Consider the following 15916-nt stretch of genomic DNA (forward strand, 5'->3'; position numbering starts at 1 on the left):
ATTTGCATCGATATAATATGATCTAATTTTTAAATAGATGTTTTTCATTCTTTAATTTGACTCCTCAATTCTGTTCCACAGGTGACAGCCAAAGGTTTCGCTCCACTGCTTCAGTTTGCCTACACCGCCAAGCTGGTTTTAAGTCAGGAAAACATCCATGAAGTAATTGTGTGCGCGGACGTCCTAGGTATCCATAATTTGGAGGACTCTTGCTTCCGGTTCCTTCAAGCCCAGCTTAAGAATGACAGCCAACCTAACCATAATGGCACGGTGGAATACGATGATCATATCACAACAGAGAATCCAATCTTTTCTGAGGAAATATCCTGTTATGATTCTGCAGACATAAGGCAGCAGGACAGTCATGTTCTTGCTGACCTGCCGCAGTGCCCAAAATATAAGAAATATCAGGATGCAGTTTGTGACAACAAGCACAATGTAGAGAACCATCATATTAGTAATGACATCATTTTGGTTAACCATACCTCAATTAGCCCTCTGAGCTCACACTTCACCGACAGTAGCGCTGTTCCACAAACACGTCTTACTCCCTCCAGGATCAAAGAAGAACCCTGTTTATTTGAGGAAGAAGGAGATGAAAGGAATGACAGCAACTCAGACTTGTGTACTGAGGAGGTATTGGAGATGGAGTTAGAGGTAGAAGGGGTTCCAGTAGAAGATGTGCAATCTTCCAGCCAAGTATCATACTCTTCCTGTTTGCATTCATACCTCCAGAGAGGTGGTCTCAGCAGCATGCCAAGCACCACCATTCAGCAGCTACTAAGCAACCAACTGTCTCTCAACCATTACAAAGAACTGGTCATACAGAGACCACAAACCAAGAGGGAATCTCTGGATGAAGTTGACCTCAACACTGGCATTGCCAATGTGATACCAGCAGCACTTACTGGTATAAGTAGAAACCTTGAAAATTCGGTGTCTAAGCATGAAGGGAAGCTGGACAGACGCAGTGTCATTTTCTCTTCTGTGCCTATCAAGCAACATATGCTGTCCCATACATATGTTGATGAGGCCATCTCAACCTTGATGCAGGAGGAATCCCTTCCCTCTAGTCAGTCATTCCTTATTACCAGCTGCCCCGTTTCAACGAAAACATCAGTGGACTCTCCTACTACTTCTACATCATGCAACCAGATTTCCAGCCCCCGTGCCTCATACTCTTACCCAGAGGATGCAACCATTGGTAGCTCATCTTCTACTTCGTCCCAGTTTGACTTTTCCTCATCGTCACAGTCAGGCTCAATTTCTGGACTTCCTCACTGCCTGGCTGGGATGGTGGAGCACAGGAATCCCCACAATGAAGTAGTCCTCACTCAAGACTACACAAAGATTAAATCTGAAAAGACATTTAGTGCTAGTGGTGGGAACTCCAGTGATGAATCAGGCTCTTTCTCAGAGGGAGACAGTGAAAGTGGCACCTCTCGAATCTCTGGACCTGAGGTTAGTATGGCTCTTTATTATACTCCATTGGCTAAAATGTCAGTGTGTTGGCATTGAGGTCATCTGGGAACTGTCTTTCTGGCATGAGAACTGTGTTAAAGCAGAACTGTATATATTTGGTTTGCAGCAGAAAAGAAGAGGAATGAAAGTCAGTAGAAGCGAGACAGAATACATGTTGAGAGGGAGGCAGGTGTAAAACTGACGATGTCAAGAGCAGAAGTAGAGATAGTGAAGTTTGATGAATTTAAATACCAAACTGCACAAAAAGGCAAAGAAGAGAGTGCAGGCAGGATGTCCATGGATGTGCTGCCCACATCTCCCATGTGCTGACCCAAGCTCCAGTTATGCAGGTTATGAATATATACAGTACTGAGCAAATGTTAGAGGCCAGTCCGTGACTGATGGGCCGACTGTGTGTTTTTCTAGCCAGTTATGCTTTTACTACATTGGCAGTGTGTTTGGGATGGTTTCATACTGACAAATGAAGCTTTTGCTAAACAGACTCTTTCCAGATGATATTGCCGTGTGGATCAAAACCTGAACACTGTATAAGACCCATCGGCACTGATGTTCAGTCCAGTTCTTGTATAGTGTGGCATACCTAGGTCGTTGCTCCCTATCCGGTTGTTCAGTCTGACGTCACTAGCCGTGTCTGGGTCTAAACTCCGCTGCAGGTCCATATATCAGACAATCACTATGGCATTACTGAGAGTTGAAAAACTGTCTAAAGTCTTTCATCTTTAATAAAATGATCAGCGTTCTGCTCTACCAGGTGTAACAATTGAGTTTAACATCCAGGCATCCATGAAAACGGAATTTATGACATTTAATGGAGTTAGAAGTTAGCAGGGAGTTAGCTCGCTAGCTTCTATCTAAATACAATATAGCATGTCCTGACTGCGGGGTTTTGGAAACAAATTCAAACGTACAGCTCTGTTATCACTTCCAGCATAAATGAAGACAGAAAACTAAACAGCAGTGATGTTTGTAGGGTTACTGAAGTTGGGCTAGCTGGTATATAATGATGTGCTACGTGACCGCTAGCGACACAGCTATGTTAGCATAATATAAACAAGCTAACTTTTTTTCCACTCGATAAAAGTTAAACGTGAGTGTTGTCGGTGGTCAGGAACAAATGTAATCGTAATTCATATACTGCTGCATGGGCTGGGCTGTAGTTACATCCTAAGGTTTTAAAAACTGAGCTTAAATAAATGATTAGCGGTAATAAAAGCCGAGGGAGGTCAACAGGGATCACTGACTGTTTTAGGAGCTTTTTGAGATCAAATAGAAGAAAATACGTAACATTAAACATGTTAACAACACAAAAGCCATATTAAACGCAGACTACTTTAGACCCGGAAGTAGGATTCGTCGCGTCATCACTGAACAGCCGGATAGCCTTTACTGAGGAATGGCTTCTCTCCAGCCACCCTTCCACTGAGACCATTTACGAACAGTTTGTGAATCAGCTGAAGGGCCACATGCATCTCTGACGTCCTGTGTTAGGTCTTTTTCAAAGAAAGTGACTTTCAGATAGTATTCATTTGCTGTTTTTGAGCCTGTCACTTCTTCTTTTCTCCTCAGTTCAAACCGTGTCCAGTTTGTCCAGGTTAAACATAGCACCCCATGCCGATATAAAATATAATAGCTCGAATCACCTTGTTGGATCAAAAATTAAATTTTATAGCTGTCAAAATGAGATATCTTTCATATTTTTCCTAAGTTCAACAAAAGAAATGGGTGCAAATGGTATATTTTTGTGACAGGTTGTGAGCAAATAAGTGCCTCTTCCCATTGTCAGCGCAATAAATGATACCATACTTGAATGTTGGCATTGTTGTGCTGAGCATTGCTTGTTTGAAGTGAACAGTTTGTGCTGTTGTAGTGGACTGTTCTGATGCAATGTAAAGCTAAGAGAAAAAAGAAGTGGTCAACATACACATGCTGTCGATGCCTTAGTATTTTAAATCAGATGCATTGAAATGTGTTTATGAGTCTTTTATTTATTCAGTCAATAGATAAAAAAAAAATGTCAGTGTGTTTCCATGGAAAGAAGAAGAATACACAGAACTATAACCGTTTTGATAAGGCAGAGTTGTATAGAAAGGTAAGCCGATAATCTCTGTTCTTTGTGCCTGCGCTGGTGCACAAACAGCAATACTAATACTGACATCTAGTGGATTTTATATCACAGTGCACTCCATCTGACAACATGCAACTGCAGCAATTGAATACTTCTTCCATTTCTGACCACATACTAATAACAGTTATGTCTATAATAAATCTTTCTATGCTGAAGTCTTATATTCACAGTGTAAAAATATTCAAATTTATAGTTGAGTAAAAGTACTTTACTGGGGGCACCACTTAATATAATGATTTATGACCAAGACCCTGAGACAGTTGAACATCTCCACTTGGGACAGCCACTCAGGTGAGAGCCATGACTCCAGAGTTAGAAATGCCATTTCTCATCTCAGTTACATCTTCTCAACAGTGCAGGCTCGTGGTTGTCACTTGGTGACACCAACAAAACCAGATCATCTGCAAAAAGCAGAGAAAAGATCAGAGTGTGTGATCCCACTGAAGTCGTAGATATAGAAAAATTGCAGATATGTATGTTAAATAATTTTCTTGTATGAATACGTGAAGAGTCTGATTTTTTTTTTTTTTTGATTGAGTTCACTTCATCTAATTTTAGGACAGGTTAAAATCTAATGTTTTAGGTCATATTTATGCAAAATAAAAATAAAAAAGGAAACGTTTGAGGATTCGCAGACTTCCAAACAGCATTTTATATAAACTATATTTGTAAATGTAAATAGAAAATATCTTAAGCATAAAATATAGTTTTCTTAATTTCCATGGCAACAGTCCTGATTCATTTGGTTTAAAATTAAATAGACTGCAATAAAGACCTGGTTTTTGTAGGTGAAGCTGCCTTTTCCTGTGGACCAGATCACCAACTTGCCACGCAATGACTTCCAGATTCTCATCAAGATGCATAAACTGAACTCAGAACAGCTGGAATTCATCCATGACATCCGCAGGCGCAGCAAAAATCGCATTGCTGCCCAGCGCTGTCGCAAGAGGAAGCTAGACTGCATCCAGAACCTGGAGAGCGAGATTCACAAACTGGTATGGTCAACTAATACACATACACACACTTCGAATAAATAAAATAATAATAATAATAAAAGGTTTGTGGGTATAAAATGGAAATGTGACACTTCTTAAGCCATATTTTAATATAACATGTTCTCCAGTATCCACATTGAAAAAGCTAATACTCTACAGGTCTGTCCAGTGAGCGTGTTAACAATGTATTCACAGATTTAAAAGCAATTAAAAGTATGAACTTTTTACAGGGAATTTGTAAATATGGTGAAAGAAAACAATATGGGTGTGGCTGTAGCTCAGGAGGTACCACAGGTCATCTAGTAATTGAAAGGTTGGTTGTTCAATCCCTGGCTGCTCCAGTCTGCATGCCAAATATGGGCAAGATACTAACTAAGTTGCTCTTGAGGTCCATCGGAGTATGTTATATGTTATATAGAGTAATAAATTATTTATTTTTGTATTTTTTATATTTTTTTGCCTCTTTTCTTTTTGTTTTAGGAATTCCGGTGCAATGTATTTTTCTTTTTACATGCATTTTGTAAACCCTTAGTGATCCATAAGCTTGAACTATAATTTAAATCCACAAATGCTGGTACTAACCTCACATTTATTATATTTGGCTTTTTGGAATAACAGACCTAACACAGATGCTGTAGTGACAGAATCTGTGTGAGTGCCTCCACTCACCCTCTCCATTTGTACTTTCCTGTGTGGACTAGCGACTCATGGAGGGTGTGCTCCACTTATGGGGTCAGCTTCACTGGAAAAGTCTACTCCAAAATACTGAAAAGGAGATTATCATCATTATTAATATCTCACTACACTATGTGGTGTTGACCCTGGTCATGGAACTTTGAACTAGCTCTTGTTTCAGGGTGCATGCGAGTTTGCCCAACAAGTCCACCTCTGGTTTGTGGATTCTGTGGGAATTCTGTGGAACTCTGTGGGAGTATGCGATATCCAGCTTGCTGTTACACACCATACACCTGCAGTGACTTCCTGCTTTGCTGGCAAGTAGGCAGACTTGTTTGCAATGGAAGTTGGACTTTTCCAGGTCACCAATTCTTCTAAGAATTTTAATGCAAAGCCAAGGGGTGGAAGGCTTCCACCTTAGTGGAATCTTAATTTGAAAAAAAAGAAAGAAAATTAAATGGTTAAAATGGCGTCACTACTAAAGACTGCCAGAAGGGAAACCCTCCTTGATTTTTCTCATGTTAAGCAATAGTGGATCATTGTCAGTCCACTTTTGCAGGGGTTTTTCCTGCTGTACGTAAATATCTGTTGGAATATATTGACAGTTGTTACATTGATTCCCAGCTCCAGTGCTATTACGCCTATTAAGAAACTCACTAATATCAGTCTTGTAAGCACTTGTCAGTAATGTAACAATATATGATATATAAATTTTACTAGGTCTAAACTTGACGTTGCAACTTTCATTGAAAAGCAAAGAGGCTGCTCGTGTAGACATGAGATTGAGTTAAAAGATTCTTCACAGGCTTATAACTGTAATGATCGGTGTGGGGCCAGATAGGAAGTGGGCTGCAGTTAACCTGATGAAGTGATCAGCAATGAGGGAACAGCAATGTCATGATAACCTGATGATGCTTTGTCTTATGAACCCAGGTACGTGAGAAGGAGAAGCTGCTTAGCGAGCGAAACAGGCTGAAGGTTTGTATGTCCGAGCTGTTGCAGAACCTCTCTTTCCTCTCCCAGCAAGTGTGTAGGGAGGTGCAAGGCAGCCAGCCATCACCCGACTTTGCCAGCATTGATCTCACATCCAACCCCTCATCACCTTCAACTGAGGACAGGTCTGTCCAACCCACGTCACCTGTGACCCAACAAAGTGAGGTTGCTTGTACATCTAATTTGAATGCCAATCAGGAGGGGTTAGAGGATAGGCAGCCCGCAGAGGAGATGTTGCCTTTAAGGCAGGAGGATCCTGAGCTTTCACTAGTGCTTGAATCTACTGACGAAGTATGTAGCCCCACTGTAACAGTGGATTTCTGTCAGGAGATGACTGTGAAATGCACAACAGAAGAACACAACAGACAAGACTGTGCTTAGAGTTTGGGGCTAAATGACACGATCTGTGGATACTTTGATATTTAAAGCATTTGTTTCTTTTCTGTTTTTTTAAATGAATGATACCAGTATTGTCTTTCAATATTGTTCAGCAGGTATTTTTTGGACTGGTATAAAATAAAAGCACTGGCAGCTTTCTCTCTCTTTCTGTGTTCCATTGGATTCTCTTCTTCTCTCATGCATCATGGGAGGCTAAACTCAGGAATTCTACAGAATGTACAGTAATATGCTTGTTAACATAAACCTGAACTTTACTTTGCAGTCCTGTCTAATCTTGACAGTTACTTATGTGCAAAATGATTTGTGGTAAATGTTTGGATATATTGTAAGTCAGTTTTCATTTTGAACCACTAAAATGTGGAAAAGTTTAGTTTAGTATTATTATTTCTATTAATGTTATTTATATAAAGTAGCTTTAAGCTGTTTTGAATATGCACCCATTTTACTTCAGTCTGTTGATGCTCCTCTAGTTATTTTACCATGAATTGGAATTTGTTAAAAAAATATTCTAATATCTATATTTTAAGGAATCCCACCTTTACTTATGGCTGGGGCATGACCAAGATGACATAAATCCACACTAAAACCACTAAAGCCATTTTTAGAGATCTTTTTGGTGTTTGGGTTAAACAATGGAGCTATAATTGGACAAGTCTGAATGTTTTTAATTTTAGTGAGAGCTCAGCTAGGCCATGCTGACTTTCCTGGATATTTTTGCATGGGTATCCACACTCTCTTGCAGACCATGGCACCTTAGACAGATAATGAAATTAATGATGCAAATATTCTATCTAAATGTTGTAATCAACAACTGGCTAATTGGCCTGAAAAAGGAAAACACGTATCTCTTAAACTATTGAAGTAAATCTGATTATATAAAACAGTTTAGGCTTGACTCTATAAATTGATGCAGTAACTGTTAAGTGATGCAGGACTTTAAAGTAAAATGTTACCAAAGTTCTGTATTTATAAAATTTCACATTGGGAGAAAAACAAATAAATGAGCTGTCATACGCATTTAGCGTTCCTTATGTCAGACTTGATTTTTACTTTTTTGTGTATTTTTTTTAATCTTCTTCTTCTGTGTTTTTTTTTTTTAAATGATTCTACTAAAGAGGCAGAGATACATTACAGAGTCAAAGCACTGTCGAGTACATCTGAGGGGGAAGATGTGGCATTGGTTACATGTGACTTTAGCACTAAAATTAAGTATGAAGCCAACTAAGTGGTTTCCAATAGATGGTTTCCAAAGGGGTTACTTTATATTTCTCCTGAAGATTTTTAAAATGTTTTCTCACTTGGTCTTTCTAATATGAGTTTAGTATAAAAATCAGAATGCAAAAACTATAAAAGTAAGCTTGGCACATCCTTGTCAAAACTGCATGGTGGTCAAACTGGGTTTGGGGTTTCTAGAGAGAGCTGTTTCACTTGATCCTGACAAAAACTAAAATGAAGTATTAATTGCTGGCCCTTCTTTAACAAAGCTTACAAAGAAATTACTGCCTTTGATTATAAAGCATATAACTCAAAACAGTTACTACTGCATATAAGAATATTTGAATATTGCGAAAAGTTTTTTCCTATAAAAAACATCAACTTCCATATATTCTGTATTCATTACATTCAAAACATTTGAAAATCAGAAGTCATAAAAAAATAATGTTGAGCTTGAGTAAAATAGTATAAATAGCATATATCCACTTGGAAACTTGGGAGAGCTTCACAGAGAGTGTACTGAGGCTGGTACTGGTGCATCAAAAGCACCATGCACAGATGTTGCTCCTTTTATAAATTCACCATCTAATTAAAGACAATGTCAGAAGCATCTTACCAGAGCTAAGGTAAAAAGCAAAGGAGCTGGTCTGTTTCTCAGTGGTCCAAAGTCATATTTTCAGATGAAGGCAAATTTTGTAATTCATTTGAAAATCAAGTTCCAGAGGAAGAGTGGAGAGCAACAGAATCCAAGGTGTCCAATGAGAAGTTTCGAAAGTTTGTGATGATTTGAGGTAACACGTCGTCAGCTGGTGTTGGTCATGGTTGTTTCACACAGTCACACCAAAGTCCAACGTGAGTGTAGCTGTCTACCAGGAGACACCTAATGCTTCCATCTGCTGACAAGCTTTATGCAGAATTTCCTTTTATATCCAGATTGGTAGGAAACTCCTACCAAATGGTTTGCTGACCATGTTATTACTGTGCTTGATTGAACTAGTCCCTCACTTCAATATTGCCATAGACACTGTTAAAAAATGATCATCTTATATGGATCATTTCTACAGAGATGTTTTTGTTGTTTGTTTATCTGGATTCTTCTCTTTGGGAATTTGGCCAGGAAAGATTGGTGATTCCAAAGAAGCTCCTCCCAAATGGTTTGCTGACCATGTTATCACTATTACCACTGTTTGATTAGCCCCAGAAAATTAGGCTTTAAATTAGGCTAGGCATTTCTCTCAATTGCAACATGCTAACAATGAGAAGTCACTGTTTTTGCTGGATTTTAAATTTTAGTAAATCCCAGTTGTTGACATGTGAAATTATAAAATAATCAAATAATCATTGGCTTTGTCTGAGAGAGGTCATAATGTCTTGGATCACTGGGATACATTAACCATTATAATGGGTTTAAAATTCAGTTATACTGGTACGATCTGTAACCGACAGTTTAAAAGACCAGTACATAGAATCTATTTGTGGAACTGGATAATAGAATTTATAACTTTCCATGCTCAGAAGGAGAAGTGTAAGGAAATCATATTCTGTTATTTCTTTCCTTTTGACCCATGTATTTATTGTATTAGTAATATTTTAGTGTTTGTAGTAATTATGTATTAAATTGCACTCATCTTGCATTGTTCATAAGACAACTGTGCTGAAAAGTATTCAGTGCAGTATGTTCAGTTTCAAATTAACAAATGATTTCAATGCGCTGAAACTCCAAGCAAATAGTGAATTTCTACATACGCATCAGTATCTGTAATACTGCATGGTGGTTCAAAGTTTCAAGCACACTGGCACATATTGATTTAAAGGGATGCCAGATTCATCTGTTGAAATGTCAATGGTGAGGCACGTGGCAGGGGTGAGTGCTGCTGGTGTCTGTGTTGTTGCTGCTACACAGTGAACATTATGATGAAGCATGCCCATGGCATTTTAATGTGGGTTGTGCCACTTTTAGCACAGGAAAGTCTAATATGACACTCATCTTTATTCTCAGATATCAACCCAGGAACTAAAGAGTCAAAACTTCCCTGCGTGATTATGTAAATGTGAAGCTATTAGTGTGGTAAAGATGATAGGATATTTCAATTCAAAAAGTACTCTTAATGGATAGGATGTGAGCTTGACATGCCAGCTTTAACACATGAGAATGACAGGCAATTACATGAGCAGGTCCCTCACTCACTATTGCCACACACACTGTTCTTTATTTGCAAGTCACTTGTACTTTTAAGTTGTAATATTTTAACATAAAGAGGTGTGAGTCAGTTACAATGTAGTGTATTAAATGGTCTTTTAACTGTAGTGATAAAATTAACACAGATAGTTCATTTTAATAGAAATGATGATGTTTTATTTAGATTGGTTAAAAGTTTCAAGACTTTGTGATAAGAGTAGGATTCTAACTGGTGCTGCTAGAGGGTATAGGCTTAACCATCAAAGTAATATTTTATTCACTGGAAATTCCACTGCTCTTATAAAAAAACTGCACTGTAAGTGTCACAAAACAAGGCAATCAAATTTTGTCATCACCGGGGTCTAGTAGTAGAATTTCCACAAGTTTATTTCAGGCATTTTGTTTCATTATTGATGAACCTTCCATTTCCTCCCCTCTGAAAATATTGAGAGCCAGCAATCAATATATTAAAAACTTATGTAATTAAGAAACATCATTAAACTGGAAAACATTGTTATGAAAATGTGGAATAATCACAGAACATGCATGGTTTGTATAAAAGTGCTGAAATGGAAAAATTACTTGAAATAAATAGATGTTTTTGAAAATTAAAAACACTTTGTTTTGAAAATGTGTTGGGTTATCTCACAGTATCATACATCTATCATTGTTTTTATTTGTATTTATCCATAAGATTATGTGCTATAACTTCTTTTCCTTTGTGTGTGTTGGTTTTTTTCATATGCCCAATGCTTTCTCAGATGTCCTCCTGGATAAAGGAGATGTACACTTGATCTAATTAATCTGATCCATATTTGTTGATGAGCTTACAACACTGTTTCTCACGGAATATTCACTTTCCCTGTTACAAAACACCTTCAAATTTTAAAGAGGTCAATATAAAATGCTTAATCCAGTTACACCCACCTATTTTATGTCTGGTTTCTAAAAGAAAATGTCTTGTGAGGGGAAAAAACACTAATTGCAAAGATATGTGATAAATATTTGGGGTTTTGATATTTTTTGGGGATGTAGTGTGTGCAATCATAATATCACCTACACTTGCCTTTGAGTCAACATTAAAATTTTGTTGTACATTTTGGAATATTTAATCCCTAATTTTAATAAAGGAGTGATATAAAACTGCTGTAAGACTGGAAAACGTCATATCATAGAATTATGTTGCCATATTATTTCACTCCTGTTCACCACATGCGCTTTGTGCAGTCATGAAGAAACTTCATGCAGTGATTCTGTGCCTTGTTTTGGCTGTAAATTTAACAAGATTTTGGTTTAATTGAAGGTTTCACTTCAGTGAAGTAAAAGGTATCATTTGGTGGTCTGAATTTTAGAAATCCAAATGTCAGGGTACAACATTTGTAGAATGTCTAGTAGTCTTTTTGATAAATATTTTCAGTCATGTAGCGCATGTAATGCCATTTCAAATGTAAATTTAAGCCAGAGACTATCGGGGCAGCATATGTTACTATGGTAAAATGATATCATTGTACTTGAAACAATAAAATGAAATGCCGCTTTAAATTCTTTTATGTAATGTTATATTTTGAAAGATAAATTTGTCAGCATTACCAGGAAATTGAAGACAGTGTTTATTTGGCACACAGCACTGGGTATATGGGAAGAGTTTTCTGACATTCATTAAAGTTTCAGATGCCTCCAGTTTGCAATGATCTGATATCTGATAGCAGACTAATAGCGTTACCTATTTTATCCAGCCAGTTTACAGAATGAATGAATCTTGGATTGTGAACTTGTTGTTTTAAGAAAACAAAGCTAACAAAAATAAACAGTTGAACACACTTTTAACATGTATCTACCTGCATGCTTCAGCATACCTCTTCATGAGTAAAGACCATAGGACAGACAAGTAGACAGCTTCTGTGGCATTGTTTGTAACTTTTTATAGTATTTGTACATTTTACATTTTCATTTTACCTGCAACATGACTGTTAGAAACAGATTTAGTATTTTTCATTTCTTTTTTTATCTTTGAATATTCAAATGACCAGTGTTTAGGTTTTTTTTGTAACTATTGTGCAATGCCATGCCTTGGTTATTTGATATGAGAAAAACATACATTTTGCCTGGGCAATCGTTGTTGAAAAATAAAATAAAAAGCATGGAAATTCCATAGTGGTGTGTGTGTGTGTTTGTGTGTATTTTGTTTAAATAGTTGTTGAAAAAAGCTTTTTGTGGGGTTGTTTGTTTTGTTTTGCTAATAAATATTTCATTTTAATACAATATAAAGTATAACTCCACATGAAATCACTGCACTGCACTACACACACACACACGTCTGCGGTTGCTATTCTCGTGGGGACATCCCATTGACATAATGCTTTCACTAGCCACTTACCCTTACCCCAACCATCAAAGATGAATGCCTAAACCTAACTCTTACCCTAAACCTAATCATAACCCAACTGTAACCCTGACACTAAAACCACATTTTGAGTGTAAAAAATGCCTTCAACCCCGTGGGGACCTGGATTTTGGTCTCCATGAGGGCTGTTGGTTCCCGCCAGTACAGTAAATTTCAGATTTTGGTCCGCACCAAGGTAGGAGCAACCAGAACACACTCACACACACATTCTAATGAAGTCTTTGACTTAGAAAAGGTATTTAAGCTTATAAAGTCCATGTTACAGAAACAAACAGATCCTCTTAAGCGCCATGATTAATAATTCTTTTTGTTTTTTGCTTAAAAATTATCAAAAATTTGGCCAACACACTGAAAGATGTCCATTTTCAAAAAATCCTTTTCTATTAATGTGAACATGTAGACATTGTAAGGTGCTTTGGCACTGAGTCTGCTGCCTCATCATGGCTGAGTGGTTTGGGCCACATGTGACTTGAGTGGATCAATGTTGATGGCTGGATCATTGATACAGTTTCTCCCTTGTTTGTGACCTAGCTGGGTTGTGGACAACAGCTCTTACAGCCATGACATTAGCCTTGTCTCTTCACTTCTTCATGATTGAGGAGATATCCAGAAACATACTCTGGAAAAGACAAAAAGACAACTCTGACATTTAATGTATTGGCACATTTTCATCACATTCAGAAAAAGCAAAAAGATGAATGACTTATTATATTATTTTTATTATAAAACTTATTTTATTTGTGTCAGGGCTACTATGCAGCTTTGGACCAACCAGTTTAGTTAGACATGGGATCTTAAGGTTAATGCAGTGTTATTTAAAAATCTGTTAAAGCATGTGTGCTTAACATATATGCTTAATTTCTAATCTATTCTAATTACTCTTAATTTCAGAACAATTAAACATTGGCAAACCATGCAAGAAATTTGTCTTATAAAATAAAAATACAATATGTTCCAATTTTGAATATTTCATTAGGACTGACATTTTGAGCTTTTCAATTAAAATTATAGTGAAATAATTATTTGCCAACTCTGTAACTCTGATTTGTCCTTAAATTTCTGACAAGAGGTCAAACAAATGAGAAGCCATTTAATGCCTTTATCTCTAATAATTTAGGGGAATTTGGAATTCTAATCATTATTTCCACAGAATACTGAATCGATAGTACTGGGCCTTAGCTAGATTCACAAGTAGAGTATCTACAATTACACATACAGTTCTGTGTGTATATAATTATAGTACTGTACAGTCTAATTTAGACTTTGAATAGGTGAGGTCAACTTTCTGGACAATTGTGTTCTGTTATTTAGGCACATGAGACTGCTGTTTACTTGCCATTGACATTCTTCGGCCTCCGGCTGGTGGCATCATCGGCATGTCTCCCTGCAAGGACCCCAGTTCATCTGACTCTTCTGATGTATGTAAGGAGGGACTTGTGGAGCCAGTCATGGACGACAAGCTCTCAGATGGCGGCCTGATCATAAAGCTAGTCTTCCTAGTGTTGGGGATCAGGAACTCGCTCCCCACTGACTCCCTTCTTTCATTTTCATTAAGATTTGGAATAGCTCTGGGCCTGACGTTGCTACTGGCCAGCAGAGCTTCCAAATGGCTGGGGTGAGGATGGTCTTCCTCATGAATGTCCTTGTGGCTTGTTTGAGTCCCATCTGCAGTGGACATGACAGGGATCCAGGCTTGACTGAGGTCCAGGTTTGTGGGGACCTCTGAACCCTCACTAGTTTGGGGAGCTTGGATTGCACAGCTCAGGGCAGACGTGGGTGGATTCCTTGCTTGGGGATAGATATAGATGGTTTGACTGTGCCCCACATGAGCCAAGCTGTTGTGTCTTGGTGCGTCCTGATTGGCTTTGAGCCCACTGTTGTAATGACTCGGTTTCAGGTCCGCCCCTGGAATCACTTTGAAGGTTTGAGTTAAAGGCCCATCGTGAGGTGATACATTGCTTGTTACACAGAGATGTGGTAAGGACGACTTCCTCTTGGACTTGTAAATCAAACTGTCATCTTCTGTGTACCTCTCTGCATACAACACCTGTTTGATTTTCCTGATACCTAAGTGGGATATTTCTAGAATGTTTAGGAAAAGTGAGACACCAGCGATGGCAATCATGAAGGCCATAAATATCGTCTTCTCTGTGGGCCTAGAGATGTAACAGTCTACGCTGTTGGGGCAAGGCAGTCTCTCACACTTATAGAGAGGCTCCAGCTGGACACCATATAGTATATACTGGCCCAGGATGAAGCAGATCTCCACCACGGAGCGTGTAAGGATATGGATGATGTATGTTCTCAATAGAGAGCCTCTCAGAGGTGCCTTCTTTACCTTCTTCTGCTCGTCCAATCTCCTCAGCTCTCTTTCCACCCGCTTTTGTTCATCCAACGCCAACTCAGCCTCATCAAGCTCCTCCTTTAGCTGGGCCCGTCGTCGGTGACGTTCCTTCTCCAATGAACGAATGCAGTAAAGAGCATGGCCCATGTAGACGAGTGAAGGCGCAGACACAAAAATCACTTGCAAGACCCAGAAGCGAATTAGGGAAATGGGGAAAGCACGATCGTAGCAGACTGCCTTACAGCCTGGTTGGTCAGTATTGCAGACAAACTCTGACTGCTCATCATCCCATACATCCTCAGCAGCTGCTCCCAGAATAAGCATGCGAAAGATGAAGAGTATAGTAAGCCAGATCTTTCCCACAATGGTGGAATGTATATGGACCTCTTCTAGGATGCTGCCCAGCAGGTTCCAGTCACCCATGGTCAGCTTCTCACCATGTCACTGTCACATACTCAAACTGTGGAGATACAGCATGCAAATACAACCCATTATCACACAAAACACAATACATTTTAATATCCATCCATTCTCTACCGCAAATCCAAGTTTACAGTAAATCTATCCCCACTAACTACATGTCTTTGGACTGTGGGAGGAAGTTGGAGTACCCGATGCAAACTCCACACAGAAAGACGCAGGCCTGATGGCAGAATTGAACTCAGGACCTTCATGCTGTGAGGAAACAGTGCTAATCACCATGCCGCTGTGCATGTTGGCTAGAACCATGCACAGTTAACTTCTAAATATTAACTTTTAAATTAACTTTTAAATATTGTTCATTGTATCAACAGATTCTACTATTTATGACAATTCTATAGATACCAATGTGATTACTGTATTTTCTGATAATCATTAAAATAGCGCCAAAAATACAAAAAACACAAGAAGACAGAATGGTTGCAAACAAACAATGGCCTGCACACTTTTCTGCACAGATTTTGGCCCGCAGAGCATGCACATCAATGCCCTTATATGCAGGACAACGCACAACCAAGATTCCAGCCTATGAACCCAGCTGATATAATTTTGACTTGTTTGTGTACAAATTCAGCAATAAACTAAAAAGAAACAGTAACAAAACTGCATCAAATGTGGGGTGAAG

General features: G+C 38.4%; 2 protein-coding genes across 3 annotated transcripts in view; one reads left to right on the plus strand and one right to left on the minus strand.

Moving 5' to 3' along the window:
- The window catches only part of bach2a (BTB and CNC homology 1, basic leucine zipper transcription factor 2a), a 48161-nt gene extending 40659 nt beyond the window's left edge, over nucleotides 1–7502 (plus strand). Inside the window, exons 2-4 of one of the 2 annotated variants that reach the window (XM_040049141.1) lie at nucleotides 82–1461; nucleotides 4396–4602; nucleotides 6211–7502. In XM_040049141.1, coding sequence (XP_039905075.1) covers nucleotides 82–1461; nucleotides 4396–4602; nucleotides 6211–6651 — 2028 coding nt within the window. In that variant the 3' untranslated portion in view covers nucleotides 6652–7502. The remainder of the gene's footprint in view (nucleotides 1–81; nucleotides 1462–4395; nucleotides 4603–6210) is intronic. The other variant, XM_040049142.1, reaches the window with a different exon arrangement.
- A 6268-nt stretch (nucleotides 7503–13770) lies between these two features.
- On the minus strand, nucleotides 13771–15671 carry gja10a (gap junction protein alpha 10 a). Its single transcript, XM_040049118.1, has one exon. It carries the CDS (start codon nucleotides 15232–15234, stop codon nucleotides 13771–13773), a length of 1464 nt encoding a protein of 487 aa, XP_039905052.1. The 5' UTR covers nucleotides 15235–15671.
- Nucleotides 15672–15916: the final 245 nt, after the last annotated feature.

The sequence above is a fragment of the Simochromis diagramma genome, unplaced genomic scaffold (genome assembly GCF_900408965.1).
Source record: "Simochromis diagramma unplaced genomic scaffold, fSimDia1.1 OVJJ01000426.1, whole genome shotgun sequence".
Lineage (NCBI taxonomy): Eukaryota > Metazoa > Chordata > Actinopteri > Cichliformes > Cichlidae > Simochromis > Simochromis diagramma.